At 41.7% G+C, this 22083-nt stretch overlaps 1 protein-coding gene across 3 annotated transcripts in view; it reads right to left on the bottom strand.

Annotated features, from left to right (window-relative positions):
* The window catches only part of TJP2 (tight junction protein 2), a 2224967-nt gene that overhangs the window by 25655 nt on the left and 2177229 nt on the right, over positions 1–22083 (bottom strand). For all 3 annotated transcript variants that reach the window (XM_044064349.1, XM_044064348.1, XM_044064350.1), the window contains one exon: positions 19870–19934. In XM_044064349.1, the coding sequence (XP_043920284.1) occupies positions 19870–19934 (65 nt within the window). The remainder of the gene's footprint in view (positions 1–19869; positions 19935–22083) is intronic.

Here is a 22083-nt window from a genome sequence, read left to right as displayed (position 1 = left end):
TCTACATTTATGCTAGGTACAAAACTGTATTCTGTTTATCGTGTTACATTGCTGCAGTCATTACACTTGGGTAGAATCCCAAAGCTAAGGTTGGGTGGCTGGTCTATAAAGAGTTAGGATTGGCTATGAGGCCCTGCAGAACTACAGTGGCAAATCCTGCTCTGGATTTAGAGTAAAGAGACAAGTGGTAATGCTTGGTAAAGGTGTGCACTGAACTCCAAGTTGCAGCCTCCAAAGTTTCCTTGGTAGGTACTCCTCTGAGAAAGGCTGTTGAAGTGGCTGTTGCCCTGGTGGAATGTGGCCTAATGTTATTAGGGACTGATTTTCCATGCTGTGTGTAGCAGTAATGAATACAGTGTCCTATCCATTTGGATATAGTCTGCTTTGAGATAGCCTTGCCCTGTGATCCTGCAGCATATGCTACAAACAGTTGCTCAGTTTTCCTGAAAGCTTTTGTTTTGTCCAAGTAGAAGCGTAGCTACCTGTGTATGTCCAAAGAGTGCAGAAGTTTCTCCCCTTTATTCTGGGGGTTTGGATAAAAAGTTGGCAAGTGGATGGTTTGGTTAAGAGCCACACTAGATACCATCTTTGGCATAAAGGTAGGGTATGCCCTTAAAGAAACCCTGTCCTGATGAAAAATTATAAAAGGTTCCACTGCCATTAATGCCTGTAGCTCTGAGACTCTTCATGCTGAAGTTACTGCCAGGAGCAGAGCTATTTTCCATGATAAAAATTTTAGATCGGCTGTATTGGCTGGCTCAAAAGGTGGCAGGGTCAGTTTTTCCAAAACGAAATTGAGGTCCCAAGGTGGTGTTGGTGCTCTCCGGGGTGGTCTTATGTTTTTAGCCCCCCTGAGGTACTGCTTTAGCAAGGGATGAGAGAATAAAAAAGGATCCGTGCTGTAATGTGCTGAAATGGCAGATGCGTGGATCTTAACTGATGAGAAGGATAGGCCTTTGTCCAGCATCTCAGTTAAGTATTGTAAAATCTGAGGAATGTTTGGAACAAGAGGGTCAAGGCTTTGAGCCTGGTTCCAGGCGCAGAATCTCTTCTATTTTTCTGAGTAAGCTTTCCTGGTGCTAGGCCTCCTGGCCTCCAAAATGACATCCATAACAGCTTTAGAGAGAGGTGTTGCCTGTTTGACTAATGAATCTGCCATGCAGCCAGGTTTAGGGTTTTGAGCTGACCGTGCAGAATCTGATTGTTTTGTTGAGTCAGAAGGTGTGGAATCTGAGGCAAAATCCATGGTGGGCCTTGAGCTAAGTTCTTTAAGATTGGGTACCAGTGCTGGCGTGGCCAGTCTGGAGCAATCAGGATCATCTGTGTTTTTTCTTGTCTGGCTGTTAGGAGTACCTTTGAAAGGAGAGGCAGTGGTGGGAAGGCATAAACATTTAGGCTTTTCCAGCTGAACGAGAGAGCATCCACTTTCCATGCTTGTGTGTGATAAGTCCTTGAGCAGAATTTTTGTAGTTGGCAATTCAGTGGGGAGGCAAAAAGATCTATGTTTGGGCATCCCCATTTTTGCGTTACCATGCTGAAGATTTGTAGATTCAATTTCCATTCGTTAGGGTCCATGATATTTCTGCTTAGATCGTCTGCCAGAGTATTTTTCTTTCCTGGCAGGAATTGTGCTTGCAGATGAACTTGATACATTAGAGCTGTGTTCCACAAGGTCATGGCTTTCCTGCATAGGGGATAAGAATGAGTGCCCACTTGCTTGCTTATGTACCACATTACTGTGGTGGTGTCTGTCTAATAATAATTGTCCTGGATGCAGAAGGGCCTTGAAAGCTGTTAGGGCATTTTGAACAGCCAACATCCCTTTTTTATTGATGTGAAGATGCATCTGGTCTGTGGTCCACCTGCCCTGAATGCATTTTCCTGCCATGTGTGCTCCCCAGGCGTAATCCGAAGAATCTGTTGTTAAGAGTCTGCCTGGCTGTGGGTAGGGTAAAAGGCTGACCCTTGTTTAGGTGACATGCCTGCGCCCACCATCGAAACTCCTGTTGTAGGCAGGGAATCATTGGTGTTACTGCTTCTAAACTGTGAGAGTGTTTAGTCCAAACACTTTTTAGGTACCATTGTAATTTCCTCATATGCAGTCTTCCATATGGTATTAGTAGTATGCAGGATGCCATGAATCCCAGGGTCTGCAGAATTTTTCTTGCAGGGAGATGGGACTTTTTTGCCAGTGACTGAAAATATTGAGTTAGGTGAATTTGTTTGTCTGGCGTGAGATAAGCCATCTGGGCCGTTGTATTTAAGCTGGCACCCAGGAATATAATCTGTTGTGAGGGCACTAGTTTTGACTTCTTTTCATTTACTGTGTACCCTAGAGAAATTAGCAACCTTTTTACAAATGCCAGATGCTGTAGAAGAATGTCCTTTGTCTCTGCTTGAATGAGCCAGTCGTCCAGGTATGGATATATTTCATTTCTTTTTTGTCTGCAAAATGCAATTACTGGTGCCAGGCACTTTGTAAAGACCCTGGGCGCAGCAGATAAGCCAAAGGGCAGTGCAGAGAATTGGTAGTGCATTGTACCAGCTTTGAATCTGAGGTATCTTCTGCAATTTTGTCTGATAGGGACATGCAGGTATGCCTCTTTGAGGTCCAGAGTAACAAGCCAAGCCTTCTTGCCCAGCATGGGTAGAAGCTGCTGTAATGTCAACATTTTGAATTTCGGAATATCCACGTAAGTATTTAGAATTGAAAGGTAGCGTATGGGCCTCCAGGCCTTGTCCTTTCTGGGGACCAGGAAGAGTCTTGAGTAAAATCCTTGTCCTTGTTCCTGTTGTGGTACTTTTTGAATAGCTCTCATGTCCATGAGGGCTGAAATTTGATTTTGTGCCTCTGCCCATTGATTTTGTGGCAGGTCTGGCATTCCTTTTAGCCTTGGTAAAGTATAAAAGTGGAACCTGTAACCTTGAGACACAATATTCAGAACCCATTTGTCTTGGGTGATTCTTTGCCAGTTTTGAGAAAAAAGTGCTAGTTTTCCCCCTAAGGGGGCCACCAAAAGGGAGGTGCTTGGTGTACGAAGGGGGAAGTAATTGGGACTGTTTCCTGTACAGTAGAGACTTGTCCTCATCTCCTTTTAGGGTTGAGGTGCCCCAATGTCTTTGTCTGTTAGAGCCTTGGGGTTGAGATCTGCCTCTTGGGCGTCTGTATCTGCCTCTCTGTGGCCTGACACTGGAAAGGACCAATTCTTTGTTGGCCAATTTCTGCTAAATCGAGGTGGCTGTACCTGTAAGAAATCCTTGACTGTTTGCATAGATTTAGCTTTATCCTCCATTTTCTTTAACACCTCTTCTGCCTTAACACCAAACATGGTATCATGCTGTAAAGGAGCATCCAATAATTTTGCCTTAACATGATCAGGTAAACTCTGTTCTTTTAATCAAGCATGTCTTCGAATCACAGAACCTGTAACTGCGGCTCTACAAGAGGCCTCTAAGGAATCAAAACCACATTGCAGAGAATGTTTTCCCACCTATTCAACTGCATGCAATAAATCCTGCATTTCTTTACAGTCGGGAGCTTCTGAGCTAGCAAGCATTTTCTGTTTTAACTGAGCCGTTAAGTATTGTTGGTACTTAAACATGTGAAACTGGCAATTTAAAGCCCTTACTGCTAAAGTTGCAGAAGTGTAAACTTTCTTCCCCCATCTATCCAAAGCTCTGGAATCTCTGTCAGAGGGTACTGGGTTTTTTGCAATGGAAGCCTTAACCCCTTTTGGACCCTGGGAAATAGTTTCTGGATCAGCAGAAGGGTTTTTATAAAGAAACTTGTGAGAGTCAGGGACTCTATAATACCTATCTGGCTTGGCTGGTGCAGGGGGAAAAGAATCAGGAGATAAGTTGGATTCAGAGAACACATCATCCACAATATCTAGCACAGGCGGAATAGCCAGGGGCCTGTGCTGAGGCAATAAAAGGAAATCCCTGAGCCTTTTCTTGGATTCTGAATAATCCTGACTTTCCCAATGGAAATGCACCCTCATGGTATGTAAAGTTTCCCCAAAAGAGTAATCCTCAGGAGGAGCGACTGAAGGGATAGATTCTTCAGCATCAGAGTCCTCATAGGGGGTGGAGAGTATCCCTGGTCTGAAGAGGAATCAGAGGAATCATAAGTCTGTTTCCTGCCTAGGCCTTTTCTCAGGAAGGGGATGGGAACCCCTGATTAGAGTAATGAGGTCTTCGGCCATTTTAAGCATCTGTTTCTTAGGCATGGAGGACTGTCAAGGAGAATGCTGTACTTGCTTCTTTGTCTTTAATGGTACTTTTGTCTTGGCTGTTGCTTTAATGGTAAGTTGTGAAGGTCTGAAAACACCCTCAGAAGCCGATGCCTGCTCAGCGGCTCCGGACCCATCTGAGGGAATAGTTTCCGTAGGCCCAATACCTTGAGTTTCCAGAGGCCTAGTTGTCTCCACGTTGGAGTCGGAGGTGGCCTGTGGCTCTGATGTAGCGGGTGTCAGGGGCTGTGAAAGCACTGAGAACTGGTGACTGACCTAGAAGAGGTTTCGTCAGTTTTGGACCTTGGATGCCCATCTTTATCCTTGTCTTTGTGTTTTTTTGGAATTGCGGTCGGCGGTTGATCCATCGGCATAGTATAACTGAACCTTCGGCCAAAGTAGTGCAAAGCAAAATCAAAACGTCTTTTTATAGTGCATTTGTTAAATCTAGCACAAAACCGACAACTAGTGACGTCGTGATCAGGACCTAGGCATGGAATACAGTAAGAGTGGAAGTCCTTATGAGGTATTTGCTTCCCACAAGAAATACAATTATTAATTTTTTCTGACATTGGTCTGAGGCAGGAAAACAGTTTCCCCAACGGGGTACTTAGCTTTATTGAAGACTTCGGATCTGAAATTCAACTTTGAAAATCTCAGGAGTCGGCCGATCGGCACTTGCGAACTGCTTCTGCTTCGGGCAACTCGCGGCAAGAAAGACTGAAGAAAATGGCATCGGATGCATCTTATATACCCCTGGCGCACTGATGTCAGGGAAGAAGCGACAGCAACCGATGCCGGACCAAGACTTTGGAACTCTGGCCGACTGCGGGACCGCCTGACGGCAGGATAACCCAAGTATAATGACTACAGCAGTGTAACACGATGAACATCTACACTGCATAGTGTTGCAACTACCAAGCCCATGAGGTGTAACACCATACAACCCAATATTTTGGTCATAGGAGGCTCCATTGTGAGACACACTGATGTCTCTCTCACCAGGCTGGATAAAGGTTACAGTTAGTTGTCTGTTATGGGCCAGGATTTGCCAGATCATGCAAGCACTCAGGTCAGTAAACCCCAAGCACCAGTACGACTCAGTCATAGTCCATGTGGGCATAAATGACCTGAGACATACCTCCCTGGACAACATAAAGAGAAGCATGATTGAGCTCTCAGAATACATGTCACGGGTAGGTATGACCTAGCATCAGCATTCTACCGTGTCCAAGGAAGATGCCACAATACCAACAGAAAACAACTGACTTTAGTAATTGGCTTACCTACTGGTGTCATTCCAAAGGTGTCCAATATTTGTCAGCCTCTGAGAACATGATTGACAGGCCATGCTGCTTTGCCAGGGATGGTCTTCATCTGTTGCTACTAGGCTTCCTGATATTGGCTAAAACATTATCCACCCCATACTTCCGTTTTTTGGTATTGCCAAACTGACAATCCTTCCAACATAGCAAAATGTACTCATGATAAGCTGCATTACTCCTCAATGCTGGGAGTCTCAACAAAAACTCCTCTCTGGAAGCACTCCTCACCCTGGGGAATGCAGACATCTGTACAGTTACTGAGACATGGTTCAAAAGCATAGAAAGCCCTCTGGCATTGCAAGGCTACAATGTCTTTCACATGTTCATGTTCTGACTACCCACTGCACATGAAAAGACAACAGGTATACATAATTAAATCATAATAAAGGATAAGCACACCTCAAGACTGGTAAAAAAATATGACATGCTTGAGCTACTCCATGTCCAAATAACCATAGGAATAATCCACTGACCTAGGCAATTATATGCCCATCAGCCTAACTGGCCTGTGCAAGGCCATGGAATGCATTATCATGGACCATATAAACAAGGACATTGGTGACCTCCAAATGCTTGATCCCACACAGTTTGGTTTTGTCAAAGGGAGATTACGCCTGTTAAACTTGGTCACTTTCTTCTAAACAGTCACCAAAGCCATGGATGAAGGGAAGACTGTGCACACCACCTATCTTGACCTAGTCAAAGCCTTTGGCACTATTCCTTACTCAGGCATAATAGATAAACTCTCCCAGCTAGGCATCAACCGATATGTTACCAGATGGGTAACTAACTGACTCACTGATAGAACCCACTCAGTCAAAATAGGGGAAGCCACCTCTAGTAGTAGACATGTAACCAGCAGCATACCCCAAGGATCGGTCTTTGGGCCTTTACTGTTTGGGATATACTTTTCTGAAGTGCAAGCCAAAACCAGTGGTCTGTGGCTGACCAAGTTAACAGATGACTGCAAGCTGGGCACTGTCATAAATTCCCCTAGTGATGTGAACATCCTCCAGGAGGGCCTTACCCAAACTAATGACTGATGCCAATAGCATGGCCTCAAAATGAATGCCAAGAAATCCATCATTATCCCCTTTGGGAAAAATGGCGTCCCCACTAATTATCACATTAATAACAATGTACTAAGCATTCAATCAGTAGTGAAGGACTTGGGCACTCAGGTTGATAGCAACCTGACTTTTGACCACCATGTTGCCTTTGTTGTGCGGAAGGCTTTCTACATGGCCCACCTCATAAGTGAGGGCATTTTATTTAGGAACAAGGTCATAACATCCCTGTACTCTTCTCTTATCAGACCCATTACTGAGTACAATGCCACCTTCATCATGTACCTTGCCAAGCACATACAGCAGTTGGAGAGAGACAGAGGTCCTTGACCAAGAAAATCCAGGGTCGCAAACACCTATCCTATACAGATAGGCTAAAAGCCTTATCCATCTACTCAGTCTCGTACAGACTGCTCAGAGGTGACCTGTGTCTGGCATACAAGGCCGTCTCAGACTCAGCCTTGATGGAGTTGATGCATAACCGTAAGTCAAACTCCACTTACGCAACCCACATGCAAGGCCTCAACCTGGTCTGTGACATTAATATTACTTGTTGGTGGGATAGATTTGTGTCCCAATGGCTCCCCCATTTGTGGAATAGAATTCCCTCTTCATATCAAGCAGAGTACCTCACTAGCCCTCTTTAAGAGGAACATGGATGACTGGATGGGAAACAGAAAATATACCCCTGGGATCCCACCTGTGTCCCTGGTGGACAGGGAAAACAGGTGCTGACTTTGTGGGAACGTAGGTGAAATTCTTGGCAAGGCTTATAAGGGCCTCTAAGCAAGTAGCCTAGTATCGTCCTATGAACCTATAAATTTTACCATATCCTTGTTAGCTATGGGTCCCCACCATGAACCAGGAAAACCGCATCTCATACCCGAATTTACTAGAATCACTTACCATTCAGCCCAATACCACACTCATGGGTGATTTCAGCTAATCCTCCATTAACTGGGAAGCATACACTACCGCTAACATGTAGGCTCAAAGATTTCTAGACTTTGTCAATGCAAATGCCCTGCAGCAGTTAGTCAGCACTTCCATTAGGGGTACAAATATCCCAGGCCTTGTGCTCACAGATATGGGAGAGAGTTGCATCCCCACCCCCCAAGTGTAATGTCCTCACTATTTAGATCAGATCACAAAGTGGTCGCCTTTGAAATAAGTATAAAATTAGAACCCCACCTAACCCCAAAAACTTTAAGAACTTTTAAACTACCTCCTATTAAGCAATGGCACAGCTAACTTCCAAGCTCCCCCAAACCCAGAAACCTATACGCAGGTGTACACAAAAGCCATGAACAACTGCACTGAAATGGCAGTACCAGACTGAAATAAGCCTAGGACAAACCACACAAACAAGCTACTCTGGTGGACCATGTGTGTAACAAAAGAAAGAAAATCCTGTCTAAAACCAAGAGTGAGTGTGCACAACTGAGCAAAAACTCCCTCAACAGTCTAAATAAGCAAGTCAGGGGGACTAGTTTAATCTTCAAGTGAATTTTCAGGCAAAAATAGCCTCTCAACCTAAGGATAACTAAAAGCCATTTTTCAGTTATGTCCACAGTCTTAAGCGGAATACCCAACAATGTGTGGAGTTAGTTGTAGACGGCATCACCTACACCCAACCAGAAGATGTAGAAAATCTGCCGACCAATAAATTCAGCTCAGATTTCACCTCCCCATCACCTCCAATATCCCTCTCAAGAAGTACCCTCCATCAGTCAACACAAAAGAACAGGGTTCCACTGTATTCTCTAAAGCTAAAATATATCTTTGACAGGTCCTGTTTCAATTATTTAAGAAGCAATCTGGGACACTGTCAGGGCCTATTAGGCCCACTAGGATGTCTACTTAACCACAGCCTCCAGACTCGCTTTCTCCTTGTGCAATGGAGGACAGCAACAGTCATCCCTCTGCATAAAGGGTGACCCTCAACAGATGCAGGAAATTACAGACCCATAAGATTGGGTAGTCCTATATGCAAGGCCATGGAAAGAATAATCAAGGACCTGATAAATAACAATATAGGAAACCTCCAAACACTGAACCCAATCCAGTTTGGCTTTCTAAAGGGCAAGTCATGCCTGCTCAATCTGATGGAATAAACTCTGAAAACTCTGACCAATGTTTTCATTAATGGTACCACCACTCAGATTATTCTGAAGAGCCAGGATGAAGACTGTATCTTGATTCCAGAGAAGGAAGAGTTGGAAGTGTTGCTGCTGCTGTCTGCAGGGGCAGTTCATGCATTTCTAAGACACAGGAATGCTCCTTTGCTGATTGGTTTGTTATTTTGTTGTTCATTCAAGTTCAAAGGTTCAAGAAGTCCTTTGGAGTGGATGGTGGTTTCAAGTTTTAATTTTAACTGTAGCTCTGTGTGTCTGAGTGATGAGAAGGACAGAAGAGGAGAGTATGAGGCCCTGCTGGAAGAGCTGAGGATGAGGCATGTATCAGGATGGGATAGCTGGACAGGCCTGTATGGAAACAACTCAGTACAGTACTGTTTATGTTGGCTCTTTTGCTGCTTGCTTTTTGCCCCTTGCTTGTACCAAGTCCTTATGGTTTCCAATTTTCTTATAATTTTCTTGGGTTGTAAATTGTCATGTTTGATTTAACCCTTAATTCTTTGGGGGTTAATTGTTGTCATTGTTGGGTTTGGATTGTAACTGCAGAAGTGCATGCAGTTGGCTGGTTCGTGATCAGTGTGTTGTGATGGATTTAATGGGATCCCATATGTGTTTTAGTAGTTCCAGTCAGAGCTATCATGTTCTCAATGATGTTCCAGAATGTCTTTTGAAGAATGTTGTGTCTTGAATGGATGTTCATTTTTCCTCTTCAGAAAGACCTGGTGATTCAATAGAAGTTCCACCTGTGTTGCAAGTGAAAGTGAGTGGGCCGTTGTGCAGAATTTTCCAACCACCAAATGAGTGAGGATTTCTTTAAGTCCCAAGTGGGAATGTCCTTTTGTCAGAATTTGGAGGGGATGCAAACAAGATGGGCATGTGTGGTGATGTGTGGTTGGTAGTTCTTTGATATCTCTCTGCTTCTGTTTGATCTGTTTGGTAGATAGTGCTTGCTTAACTGCGGTTTGCCAATAGAGTACTTACCCTGTGGTTTAGTTCAGTGCCACTAGAGTGATCAGCTCCCAGAGCCGTTGTGCCTAGGATGAGTGAGCCATCCTGTGTTTGTGTCCTGTTGTGCTCTCCTGTGGTGTTGTGGAGTTGTTTGTCTGTGTTGTTGATGACCTCCTTGTCTGTTCTCTTTGACTGCCTTCATGCCCTGCAGGTCTTGATTTTTTTGTTTACATTTGCCATCATGTGCCTGTCCAGCATGTTTATCCCAACGTGCGGTTCTGATGCACCTGTCCAGCCCCAACCGAGGTCTGAGTCTCAGCATGTGGCCCCAACCGAGGGCTGAGGCATGCGTCGTGATGGTTTGTTTTTTGATCTTTGGCAGGCAGCCCTGACTAGGAATTTTTTTTTCTAGGAGGGGAATGGAGGAATTTTGGTTTCTAGGCTGTGTAATTTTTGGTTGGCATTTTTAGTTGTTCATTAGCAGGTTCTTTTATGCAGCATGCCATGACCTGTAGCTTGCATATGCAGGATGCCATGATTAGAGCAGAGCTTGCAGCACTTTTCTTGCAGTAGAGGAAGCTTGTCTAATGCCTGTAGAGAGGTAGCTGCTCTTTGTCTTTTTTTCTGCAGCCATTAAAGTTGCATTTGATTTGGCCCTGTGAGTGCTTTTTAATATTAAGTGGTGTATATCCCAGGGCTTGCAGCAGGTATATTGACTTCTTGACCCAGGCTTGCAGCAGGTATTTGACCTAGTGGCTTTGTACTCTTTTTTATTTTGTTGTCCGCTTGTATCAGGCAGTCCCAGTGAAGATAGATATGGTAGCCCTTAGTGATGCCAGCGATTACTGATGCCAGGCATTTCGTGAACACTCTGGAAATTGGTGCTGAGAATTGATAATGGCAAGATCCCTGCAAGAAATGATAGGAATCCTGCATGAAAAGATCTGTTATATCTTGCAATTGGTCTTATGGGGACGTATCTTAGAGTTATGAGCAGATCTAGGACTGAGAAGCCAGCCAAGACTCCTTGCCCAGTGCCAAAATTTTGATTTTTGAATTGCATTGGAATGTGGATAAATGAGGAGGTCCAGAATTTAGAATAGGCCTCCCATTCCTTTCTTTTCTTCAGGTTCTTTCTGAAGAAGTAGAAGAGTTTGGACCTTTTGGTGGTCTTTCCAGGTTCCTCAGTTTTCCACAGCTCTCATTCTTATTTGCTTTTTATTTTCAGCCTTTAGGTTAGGCAAGGAGGGCATTCCCTGGCATTCTTTTTAGTTTGAGTATATGGAACCTGTAACCTTATCTATGTTTGCAAAATCCATTTTTTCTTTTGTGATGCAATGCCAGTTCCAGTTCTTGAAAATAAGGTTAGCACCCACCTAGTGGTGCTTGTCTAGTTGTTCCTGGTGGCGGTGCCACCAAGTCACTGAATGAGAGTTTTTGTAGTGGTGGTGGTTGCATCTGTGCCTCGCTGGTTGTTACATCCAAAAGCTTTGATTTGACATGGTCTGGTAATGCCTGGGTACAAATCTCCATGTCACCAGATGGATAGCTAAATAGCTCATGGACATGACACATGTTGTTAGAGTGGGAGACTCCAGGTCCAACAAGAGGCCAGTTACTAGTGGTTTACCACAGGGCTCTAAGTTGGAACTTCTCCTGTTGGGAATATACTTCTCTAAGGTCAAAGCTAATGTAGAAAGCCTTTGGCTGACTAAGTTTGCTGAAAACTGCAAGATGGGGGCAATTACTGAATCCCCCCAGTGATGTAGATATCCTTCAAAAGGGTCTGACTTAGACAAACGATTGGTGCCAGTGCCATGGCCTAAAACTAAATGCAAAAAAAAAAAATACATAATCATATCCTTTGGGTAGTCCTAATACCCCTACAAATTACAACATTGATAGCACAGCCCTAAGAGTGGTCTCTGACGTGAGAGATCTAGTTACACAGATAGACAGTACCCTGAACTTTGACCGCCTTGTGTCCACAGTGGTGAAGAAGTCCTTCTATGTGGCACAGCTTATAGGTAAAGGGATGGAATCCAGATCCAAGGAACTTATAGTCCCACTGTACTCTGCCCTCATCAGACCAATAATCAAGTACAATGCGCCTTTAAGCATGTACTTGACCAGGCACTTTCAGCAGCTGAGCAGCCAGACAGGTTCCTTTAAATAAATAAATGCATACTGTAAACTACATGTCCTTTACAGATTGATTAAAACGCCTATCCCTTTACTCTGTCTGCTACCGACTGTTAAGGGGTAATCTATGCCTAACCTACAAGGCGCTCAAATACAGCACAATTGTTGCACAACTGAAAGACAAACTACACGAATGCCACCTGATCTAAGGAGCTAAATCTGGTCTGTGACATGAAGAAATCATGCTGGAGAGACAGATATATCTCTCAGAAATTACCCCTTGGCTGGAACAGGATTCCTGTTCACGTAAAGCAGAGCCTTTACCTGCCCTTGAAATGCAGTTTGGATCAATGGATGGTGAATTGTAAATTCACTCCTGGGGGTGGTGCCCATGTCCTTTATGAACAAGAGTAGTCTGTAAAATACTCAGAGGCATAGGCACAAATCTAAGCCACCCTGTAGCCCTTAGGGATCGAAAATCAGATAATAATGGATTGTAAGGGCTCTTGAGACATTAGCCTAATAATCCCCAATGAAACTATAAACCTGTAATATAACACACTGCAGAAATGTCCTTAGAAATGAAACTTTACATTAAAATGTTAATAAAATAAATATACAACTTAAGAATTGCATATTATTTTAGTAGATAAATGCATCATATTGTTTAATTAGTATACTGTATAAGTAGCACACGAGTAACTCAACAATGCAGCTTGTGAAAAAGTGAGACCTCCCTTAAACCAATATATTCGTGCAAGAGTGTAGGCATTAACATTATGTACCTTGCACATGAACCACAAATCAAAGACGTGTAAGTGACTTAGTATTTAGCTCTGCAGATATGTACATCAAATTTAGTTACTCAAGTAGCAGGCACTTACAAAGGTTTGCCAGTATGCTATGTGCATGAAATAAGAAGGTAAGAAAATGCAGTGATACTGTGATATGCACACATTACTGTATTGGAGAGAAATACATTGCACTAGTACTTACAGATGCCATCTTGGACTGCTCGCAGGCAGTATGATAAACCATTCTACTGTTTCTTTCAATATGAACTTCAGATTCTGTCATTATACTTGGTGTTGGTTTTATATTTTGCAGGAAGTTGTATGAACATACTTGTCTTGTTGGATTATACCAGTTTAGTATGGGTGTGTGGTCAGGATACAAAATAGTGTATAAACTACTGTTAGCTTCATGTACTTAACTTTGTTTTCATATTACACAGCCAGTGGTGGGTTTGTAAGCTAAGGCAGCTGCATTAGTAAGACAGCTTGCATGTTTTGACTTTTAATATGTTGCAATAGGTTGTAGCAAGTAAATTGGTTAAGTTCTTGTTTAGGATTCTCATGGCAGCAATACCATACAACAGTTTACCACACAAAAAAATTTCCACCAGTATAAACACTACTAAGCAGAGCAAAATACTGGTAATAGGCACAAGGAACCAAACAATGAACCACACTTTAGCGTACACTTTATTTTTACGGCTTTCATCCTAAGACTTCTTTCATCACTATTTTTTATCTTATGAAAGGGTAAGAGAACATTATAATATAAAAAATAGAGATGAAAAAAGTTCTTTATACAGACATACGGTAGAGTGTGAGACATACAAAAAGTTTCTTTTTTCAGTCTTAGAAATAGTTAAATTAGATGCAAGAGGGGGCGATTTCAAAAACTTTTTATAACAGAGGGAAACTAGTTGGCAAGTTAAACTTCAGGCAGACACGACACCTGGGTTGAACGAGGTTATCAACATTAAATGTTTTTTAAAAAACAGAAAATTATATGTGAACAAGTAATGCTATAAAAGGTTTTAGGAGAAGGTTTCATGCTGTGATTTTAAATTACAATTGATTAATTGCTTAATATGATGAGTTAATTGATAGTATTACATAAGAAGGTTGTGTTTTTATGTGAAGCATTCTATTCTGAAAAAGTCTTAGGACAAAAGCAGTCAAAATAAAATGTACGCTAAAGTGTGGTTCATCGTTTGGTTCCTTGTGCCTAGTACCAGTATTTTCTTCTGCATACAACAGTTTAGGCTAGGCTACAGTAATGCTGCAGCTACCTTCTTGCTTGCTGTAGGCTGTGCTTAGCCTGTTTAGCGCTCCAATCTGTTCTGCTGTCATATTCCTACTGTACTGCTCAAATGAGAGATTACTACTAACAGGTATTCCAAAATACTTTCAGTGTTGTACAACTTCAATTTCAGAGGTGGATCCAGCAAGAGAAATGTTTTATGTTCATTATTGTTACTGTTGAAGAGTATTATCTTGTTTTTTTCTTTTCATTTAGGATTATGCAGTTTTCACCAAGTCCAGTTTGTAATGTAGTGAGAGCTACTTACATGCCATCTTTATGTTCACGGACACTGTCTGCACTGTAGACAATCACAGTAATCAGCATACTGCACAGAGTGATTCAAGTTCTTTGGTGGGGCATACTCTTGACAAATAAGGGGAAAAGAATGGAACCCAGGATTGATCCTTTTGGGGCTCTAGTATGGGTGACAGAGCTGTCAGAACATTATACCAACAAACACATTGCTTCTATTGCTGAGGTGTAATTTAAAGCAGACTAAAACAGAGCTGTTGCATCCTAATTCCTTTAGCCTCTGGAGCAGTAATACTGCATCAAATGCAATGCCCAATGTTTTACAAAAAGGATGGTAGCTGCTTTCTTACTGTCACAGCTTATGACTACTTCCTTTATGAATTTTAGTAATGGTGTTTTGAGTGCAGCAACTAGTTCTGAAACCATGCTGCATTGCTGTAGCTGTGTTGTTGGCAGCCATGTGATGAGTGAATTCACGAAGAATGACTTGTTCCAGGACTTTGTGACTAAAGAAGGCAGTGACTAGACTAGCATATCATCTCCATGACCAGTTAAGTACTACACTCTGAATAAGGATTTGTATAAAATGTCCATATGTTTAATTTTGAAAATGGACTAGGTTAATAGCACAGTTGTGAGATAATCACCATAACAACTGATCATTGAAGAGAAATCACCTTACAGCAAATCATAACATTTGAGTTTATTCAATTAGTTGAACTGCAATGGTCCAGGCATTTTTTATAGCGGTTTTCATTCCAAAGGCTAATGTTGATCTCATACCAGTGACGGTACTGATACAGCTGGCCTAAAGTCCCCATATGCAAATCCAGCACTGGCATGTGCCCTCTTCAGTTCACGGCTAAAAACCTCTGCAGGGAGAAATGTGCTCACCGTAGACAAAATTATTAATCTACCCATGTAAAGATTATGTACACTACATTAACAATGACGACAGTAGTAAATATAACAAAAATAACCTAAATAAACTGTCTCAAACATTTACTGCTACAGTGAGTATCGCACAGTAACGGTAAGATGTAATATTTTTCAGGGGCATCATAAACAGTATAAGGGGCACCCTGGAAGTTGAAAAGTTACAAGTCCCCTTAAAGTAGAAACATACCCAAAGCTGTCCTACCTCAAGACTGAGCTTTAAACCTGCAATGTTTTAAGGAATGCACAGCAATCCATGGTGCTGGTTTCAGACCATCCTGAGAGGGAACATTTCTAAACTATAATGCAGATAGCTCCTGTTCTAAATACAGTCAACTCTAACAGGAACCAGAAGTGGTCTTTTGCATTTGGCATAACAGAAATCAAAACATCAGATATGTTTGTTCATATCTGGGTTCACTCTTCCTCTCTGAATGACACAAAAAGCAGATTTTTTTGAAAAGGTGAACCCTTCTACTAAACATTTCAACTGAATGTGAAATGCAAGATTCATGCTTTGCAGCAAGTGTTCTCCAGCATTTTTACAATTTAGGTGGAACACTGACAGTTGTATTGACTGGTACAAGGAAACTGCTGTCACTATGTTTGGCATAAAGGAAGGACTGCTCTTTAAGGACATTCTCTCACTGAAAGAGCTATTTTGAAATGATTTCCAAATACTAGGTCTTGTTCAAAGGGAGATAAACTTTTCCAGTATAGAAAGATCCATTGATGTGATATTTGTATTTTTTTGCAGGATTCATAGGTACTTACTTGACTATTGATTTGCAGATCAAAAGCTAGATACCATTAAGATTGTCCAATTTCCTAAAATACATTACTAATTTATGAAATTCTATGGGGTTATCATTTTTAGCAAAATTTCATAGATAGGAAAGAAGACTAGCATGGATTTTGGGGTCCCCATCAACTCTAGACTGAGATACAGAATTCTGCTAAAGAGCAAAAGGAAAGGGAATATTTAATTTCCAGACCTCAGTACTTACTTAATAACATTCATTCTAGTTATTGTTGCAGGACCAATCAGTATATGAGGTTCCATGAAAAGTACCTGAGAGATCTTTGCTAAATACTGATGAGGACGAAAATTAAAAAAAAAAAAAAAAAAAGGATGGTGGTTTAAGCCTGTTGACCTGACTTACTGTTCCACAACAGTAGCCTGCTCTACTTTTCTCCCAAAAGATGATCAAAATTATACTTCCTAGAATCACCTCCCACTTTGCCAAGCAACACCTAGAGAGGATGATGTTGACGTTTTTATGTGAAAGTCTAACATGGAAAGTATGCAGTGGTTCTTAGCAGGCGTGGCAAGGCAGCAGGCAAGTGGCTGAAACACAGTATTCAGCCAATGACAGACGGGAATCCAAATTTGGGTTAGGTGTGGACAAATAACTGAGGTGTGTAGACAAATACAGGGGGTTCTGCAGATGGGAGTTTAACTCTCATACCTAAATAAATTGGATTCATAGATGGTTGAGAAACCCTTATAACCAACAGATTAATGGGTCCACCAAACCTTGGCCTTTTACGGGAGAGGAAGCAAAAAGGTTACATTACATTCTATTTGGAAGTTATCTATCTTGAAAGTGTTTGAGGATTAAATGAATACTGTGATAAAATGTTGGGGTAGGGTGCATAAAGCACCATTAATCCAGCACAGGGGCTTCATCCTGCTGAATTAAGGGTTAAATAAAAAATGGACATAAGAATATTTCTAAAAATAGGCTTGGTATCAGGAAAATAAAACTGACACAGTTAAAGAAAGGCATTTTACCAGAATCTAAGATGAGAGCCAAACAAATCCAACAGACACTTTTTCTGCAGGTAACAACACTTGACACTTACATTCAAAGGCAAGGAGCTCATTGTTTAGCTTGCAATGAATGTGGTAGGATGATCCATAATTAAAAGGGAAATTAATAAAAACAGGTAGAGAAAATATCTGCAAAAGAGAGACTAAAAAAAGCTGAATTGCAGAGGCTGAAGTCAGGCAGGGAACAGGAAGGACAATAGATATCTGTAAATTTCTATGTTACAAACGTCTCTTATCTCCCTCTGTTTGCTTTAGTGTTTGTTTTCTAAGGATGCAGCTACAGTGAAAATATGCCTGGAGCACATTTGCAATGGCGAGATGGAATTTGAAACTGGACATAGAAGTCTGAATACGTGGCTGTCAACACAGAACACAAACATGAAACATGATGCGAATGCCAACTTGGAAACATGATGTCATTACTAAAATGAACATTTCTGCATGAGCAGAGTGCAAGAAAGGAAACAAAAGGGGAAGTTACAGGAAGAAGGTGGGTGACCTGCATCAGGATAAATGATGGACTGTTAGCAGTTGCTCTGCTAGTTTTACTGATATTAGCCACACATTCTGTCTACTTTTTTCATGTAATAAATATAAATAAATGTATTCTGTACATTTCAGGAAGTTATGGATTGATTTTTTTCAATATTTTTAATTCTTCAACTGGCTCAAATAAAGCGGGAGTCTGTTTCTAAGGACTATGACAAATTCCCTGTAGTCTCCAGGAGGGTAGCAGAAAAACTGGTACTGGATCTCAGCTCCAAATAGTGCTACTCAAATCCACCCCCAAAAAGGGGATCCACATTGTGTCACATAAAAATAATTAGGCAAACAAAACGTTCTTGAGGGTGCCTTCACTTCCTCATGATGAGTCACAGATGGGAATTATGTCAGGCGAATGTCTAGAGACAGACAGATTACAGATTTTCCAGCAGCACACCAGTGAAAATTCGTAGTCTGTGGCTGATGAGAATTAAATTTATTTTAGTAGTAGAGTGGAGTGGCTAAAAAAAGCAAAAACAAAACAAGCAGACAGCATCTTCCTTTATGGGAGAATATATGTTTACTTGGACCAGTGGAACGGTCTGAATGACAGATGAACTAAGAGAAGTTGATGGAAGTACATTTCCTTTCAGTAAGGAACCAACTACGTTGCAGTTTCTGTACAAGTTAGTGCATATTTATGATATGCTGGTACAAGACAAAAAAGAGAATACATAAAGCTATTTCCTGTGAGTGCGATTACGGAAAAGGAGTGCAAGTAAAAAGTGCCTCATGACTATGACCATGTAAGGAAGCTGATGGAAGACTCAGTCACACATTAATCTGACGAGCCTCGTCTGCAAGGCCATGGAACTTATCAACATGGAACTTATAAACAAAGACATTGGTAATCTCCAAACTCTGGATCCCACCCAGTTCGGGTTTGTAAAAGGCAGATCATGTCTCCTAAACCTGATAGACTTCTTTGAAGCAGTCACCAAAGCCGTAAACAAGGGTAAGGTGGGTTCACACAGCCTATCTTGATCTTGCCAAGGCTTTCGACACCATCTCCCACTCTGGAATTATAGATAAACTCACTAAACTAGGTATAAATCCCTATGTCACAAGATGGGTTGCCAACTGGCTCACTGACAGAACCCACACTGTGAAAGTAGCAGACTCCAAATCCGACTTCAGACCAGTGACAAGTGGAGTACCACAGGGTTCAGTCCTGGGTCCTCTCCTGTTTGGTATCTACTTCTCTGAATTACAGGCTAACAAAGAAGGTCTTTGGCTAATGAAGTTCGCAGATGACTGCAAACTAGGAGCCATAATCAAAACTCCTAACGATGTGGACATCCTACAAAAGGGCTTCACTGAGACAGATGCCTGGTGTCAAAGCCATGGCCTCAAGCTCAATGCCAAAAAGTGCATTGTCATCCTCTTTGGTAAAAACTCTGTACCCATGAACTACAACATAGGTGGTAGTACACTTAACACCGAAAGTGTGATAAGAGACCTTGGGACACAGGTGGACAGTACTCTCTCCTTTGATAATCACATTGCCACAGTAGTCAGGAAATCCTTCTATGTGGCACACCTCATCACAAAAGGTTTCTCATCCAGAAAAAAAAGAGGACACTGTTCCCCTCTACTCATCACTCATTAGACCCATTATAGAGTACAACGCCCGTTTTGGTATGTACCTCACAAGACATCTACAACAACTGGAAAGGCCGCAGAAATACCTCACAAAGAGGATTACCAGCCTCAAACAGATGCCCTACGCAGACTGTCTCAAAAAACTCCAGCTTTACTTCGTCGCATATCGCCTACTCAGAGATGATTTCTGCCTAACATACAAAGCTATGTCAAATCCAGAGCTGTTGGACATGCTCCACTTAAAGAAATCCCAATCCCTCCGAGCTACACGCTCTAGGGACCTAAACCTTGTCACCACAATAAACAGAACATGCCGGAGGGATAGATTCCTGTCCCAGAGACTTCCCATACTCTGGAATAAACTACCTATCTATATCAAACAAAGCTCCTCATTACCACTCTTCAAGAAAAATCTTGATGATTGGATTGGAAATAGGAAATTCACCCCGGGGATCACCTCTGTGGCTATGCTCGACAGTGGCACAGGAAAATAATTTTCTTGGGTGGCAAAAGCCTGGGCACCTTTTTGGCTGGGCTTGTATAGGCCCCTAGGGCCAATTGCCTAGTACCTACATATGAACCTATGAACAAATAGAAAAAGATGAAATAAAGGAAGAATTGCAAAATGTTAAGACATCATACTTGGTGTATATTCTCACAAGCATTTAAACATCCATTTCAGAGTTTTTTGCACAGTCTGATAAACAAAGAACACCGAAGCACTGCAAAAATACAGCAAGTTGAAAAAAATCTTCCTACCTGACTTGTTGAGATGGTTTGACTGGAACTGCATACAAGTCTGGATTCTTCTGGGCTAATTCCAGCTGCAGTGATATAATATGTGTATTAATTAAACGTAAGTGGTGCAACTAACTTGAACAATGCGTTTTTTACAGTAGACCTGAAGGCTATACAAGAAAAACTTTAACATACAAATGCTACAACTCAAAAATGATCTTTACTAAGACTGCTTATTTCTTACTATGCTGAAATGAAGAACACTGTCAGACTGAAACAGGTCCTCTAGGAGAGTGTGATTAGCTAAGACATATAGACCCAAGTAATCTGCTTGTATGATCATTAATTTCATAATGTGTTGTTAGAAGATCAACAAAAATTTATAATGCATATCTGTGATAATGACACTTTCTCTAATTTTTAATTTGTTTGCAGCTTTTTACCCCCACACCCCCAACGGGGTTGGGAGGGTGGCCTAATGGTTAAGGTGTTTGCCTTACAAACACAAAGTGCAGGGTTTGAGTCTCACAAGGGATAATTGGCTAGGCTTAAAATGGCTCGCAAGAGCAGTTAGCTTAGTACTAACCTATGAACGACTACTGACTGTGTCCTAGAAAATAGTCTCACTTGTTCCCCTTCACCAAGATGAGGCTCTATCCGGAGGGGTCACCATTTGGGTAGCCATCAAGAATGGTTCATATTTTTCTTTAGTTGTACCAACTTTGTGGATAATGACACTTTTTTCTTAAAAAAAAAAAGCGGGGGGAGGGGGCTGACTGTCTTAATCATAAGAAGCCCACACCATCTCGTATTTGCATCTGGATAGCTAAATGTAAGCCACTGACATGAAGGCAAAACAAACATACATGTACCTCAGATAACCACCCATCTCCAGTCTCCAACAAGACAACATTAAGACTACCACATAACCCTCCCCAAAGGAGTAAAACTGGTCAAAATTCCTAGCAAAGCTACCAACAATAGTCTTCCTCCTTCTGTTTTAAGGAAACAATTAATCTAGGCCAGGTCCACCCACTAACATTCCAGACCAAAGTGCCCCATTCCTCTAAAATGCTGTCTACTTAATACAGGCAGTACTTAGAACAAACTGACACCTTCCTACAGCAGCATTCCCCAGACATCATATCCATCACAGAGTCCTGGATTACAGACTTCAATCTGTGACTAAAAATACCTGAACTAAACCACCACACCTCACACCAAAACACTCTCTTTCCTGGCAAGTTTTGAACCCTTCTCCCCCACCCACCAATCTTCCAAAATGCACCTAACTCTGGCCCCACCCAACCATAATTCTTCTCTTTATTCTAATTCAAAGCATTTACAAAAATTTATACAGAGAAAATGCTCCACAAAATCCTCAATGGCAACCCAATAAGCATAGATGAGCTACACACGATTCATTAAAGTTTGAGCAGAAGATACCATACACACCACTAAAACACAACTACAATGAATGCCTCAGTCACATTTTCCTCCAAGTAGAGAATAACCCGTCTTTAAACTTATTCTTAAAAAAAACAACCAGAAAGCATGCACAGACTTCAGACTCTTCTCAATACTCCCAACCCCAGGTAAAGTACTATAGAAACCAAGCACTCCTGTGCCCTAATCTGTATGGCTTCCATACTAAATGCAACACAATGACTGTTTATTTAAACATTCAGTTATGAGATTATTATGTTTCATAGCTTGTGAAAAGGGCAAATATATTGGAGATACTTTTATAGACCTTACCAAGATCTTCAACATCTTCTCCACAGTTCTCCAAGTACATGGGATAAGTCCCAAAGTTTCACAGTGGTGACTTGACTTCCTCTCCCACCATACACTGAGTGTTGTAATAGGCTCTACTTCCACATCTACAGAACCCCTAACCCAAAGGAGTTATTTTAGGAGTCACACAGCAGGCAAATGTAGACCATGGAATCAAATGCGGAACTGCTGCAGGGTTTACATCTAACAAGACAGTCTTAAACCTCTGGATCATGCTGACAAGCTGGTGTGCTACAATGGAGATAGTTTTCCTAGCACTAACACAGGAATCCCCTGGAATCATCAATACATAAAATATTGATGTCAGATCAACTGAATTGACCTCTTGAGAGTGGTATATTGCAACTCTTGCTGATAGGTGGGCTGACATTTTGGCTAATAGCCTATGCATGAATAGTGGGACAGAGATGTAAGCAGGGTGCCCCAATGTAAACCAAT

This window comes from Protopterus annectens, chromosome 2.part2 (genome assembly GCF_019279795.1).
Source record: "Protopterus annectens isolate FY-2018-M chromosome 2.part2, PAN1.0, whole genome shotgun sequence".
NCBI classification, from domain to species: domain Eukaryota; kingdom Metazoa; phylum Chordata; order Ceratodontiformes; family Protopteridae; genus Protopterus; species Protopterus annectens.
Note: the sequence above shows the minus strand (reverse complement) of the source record. Positions and strands in the feature narration are given on the sequence as shown.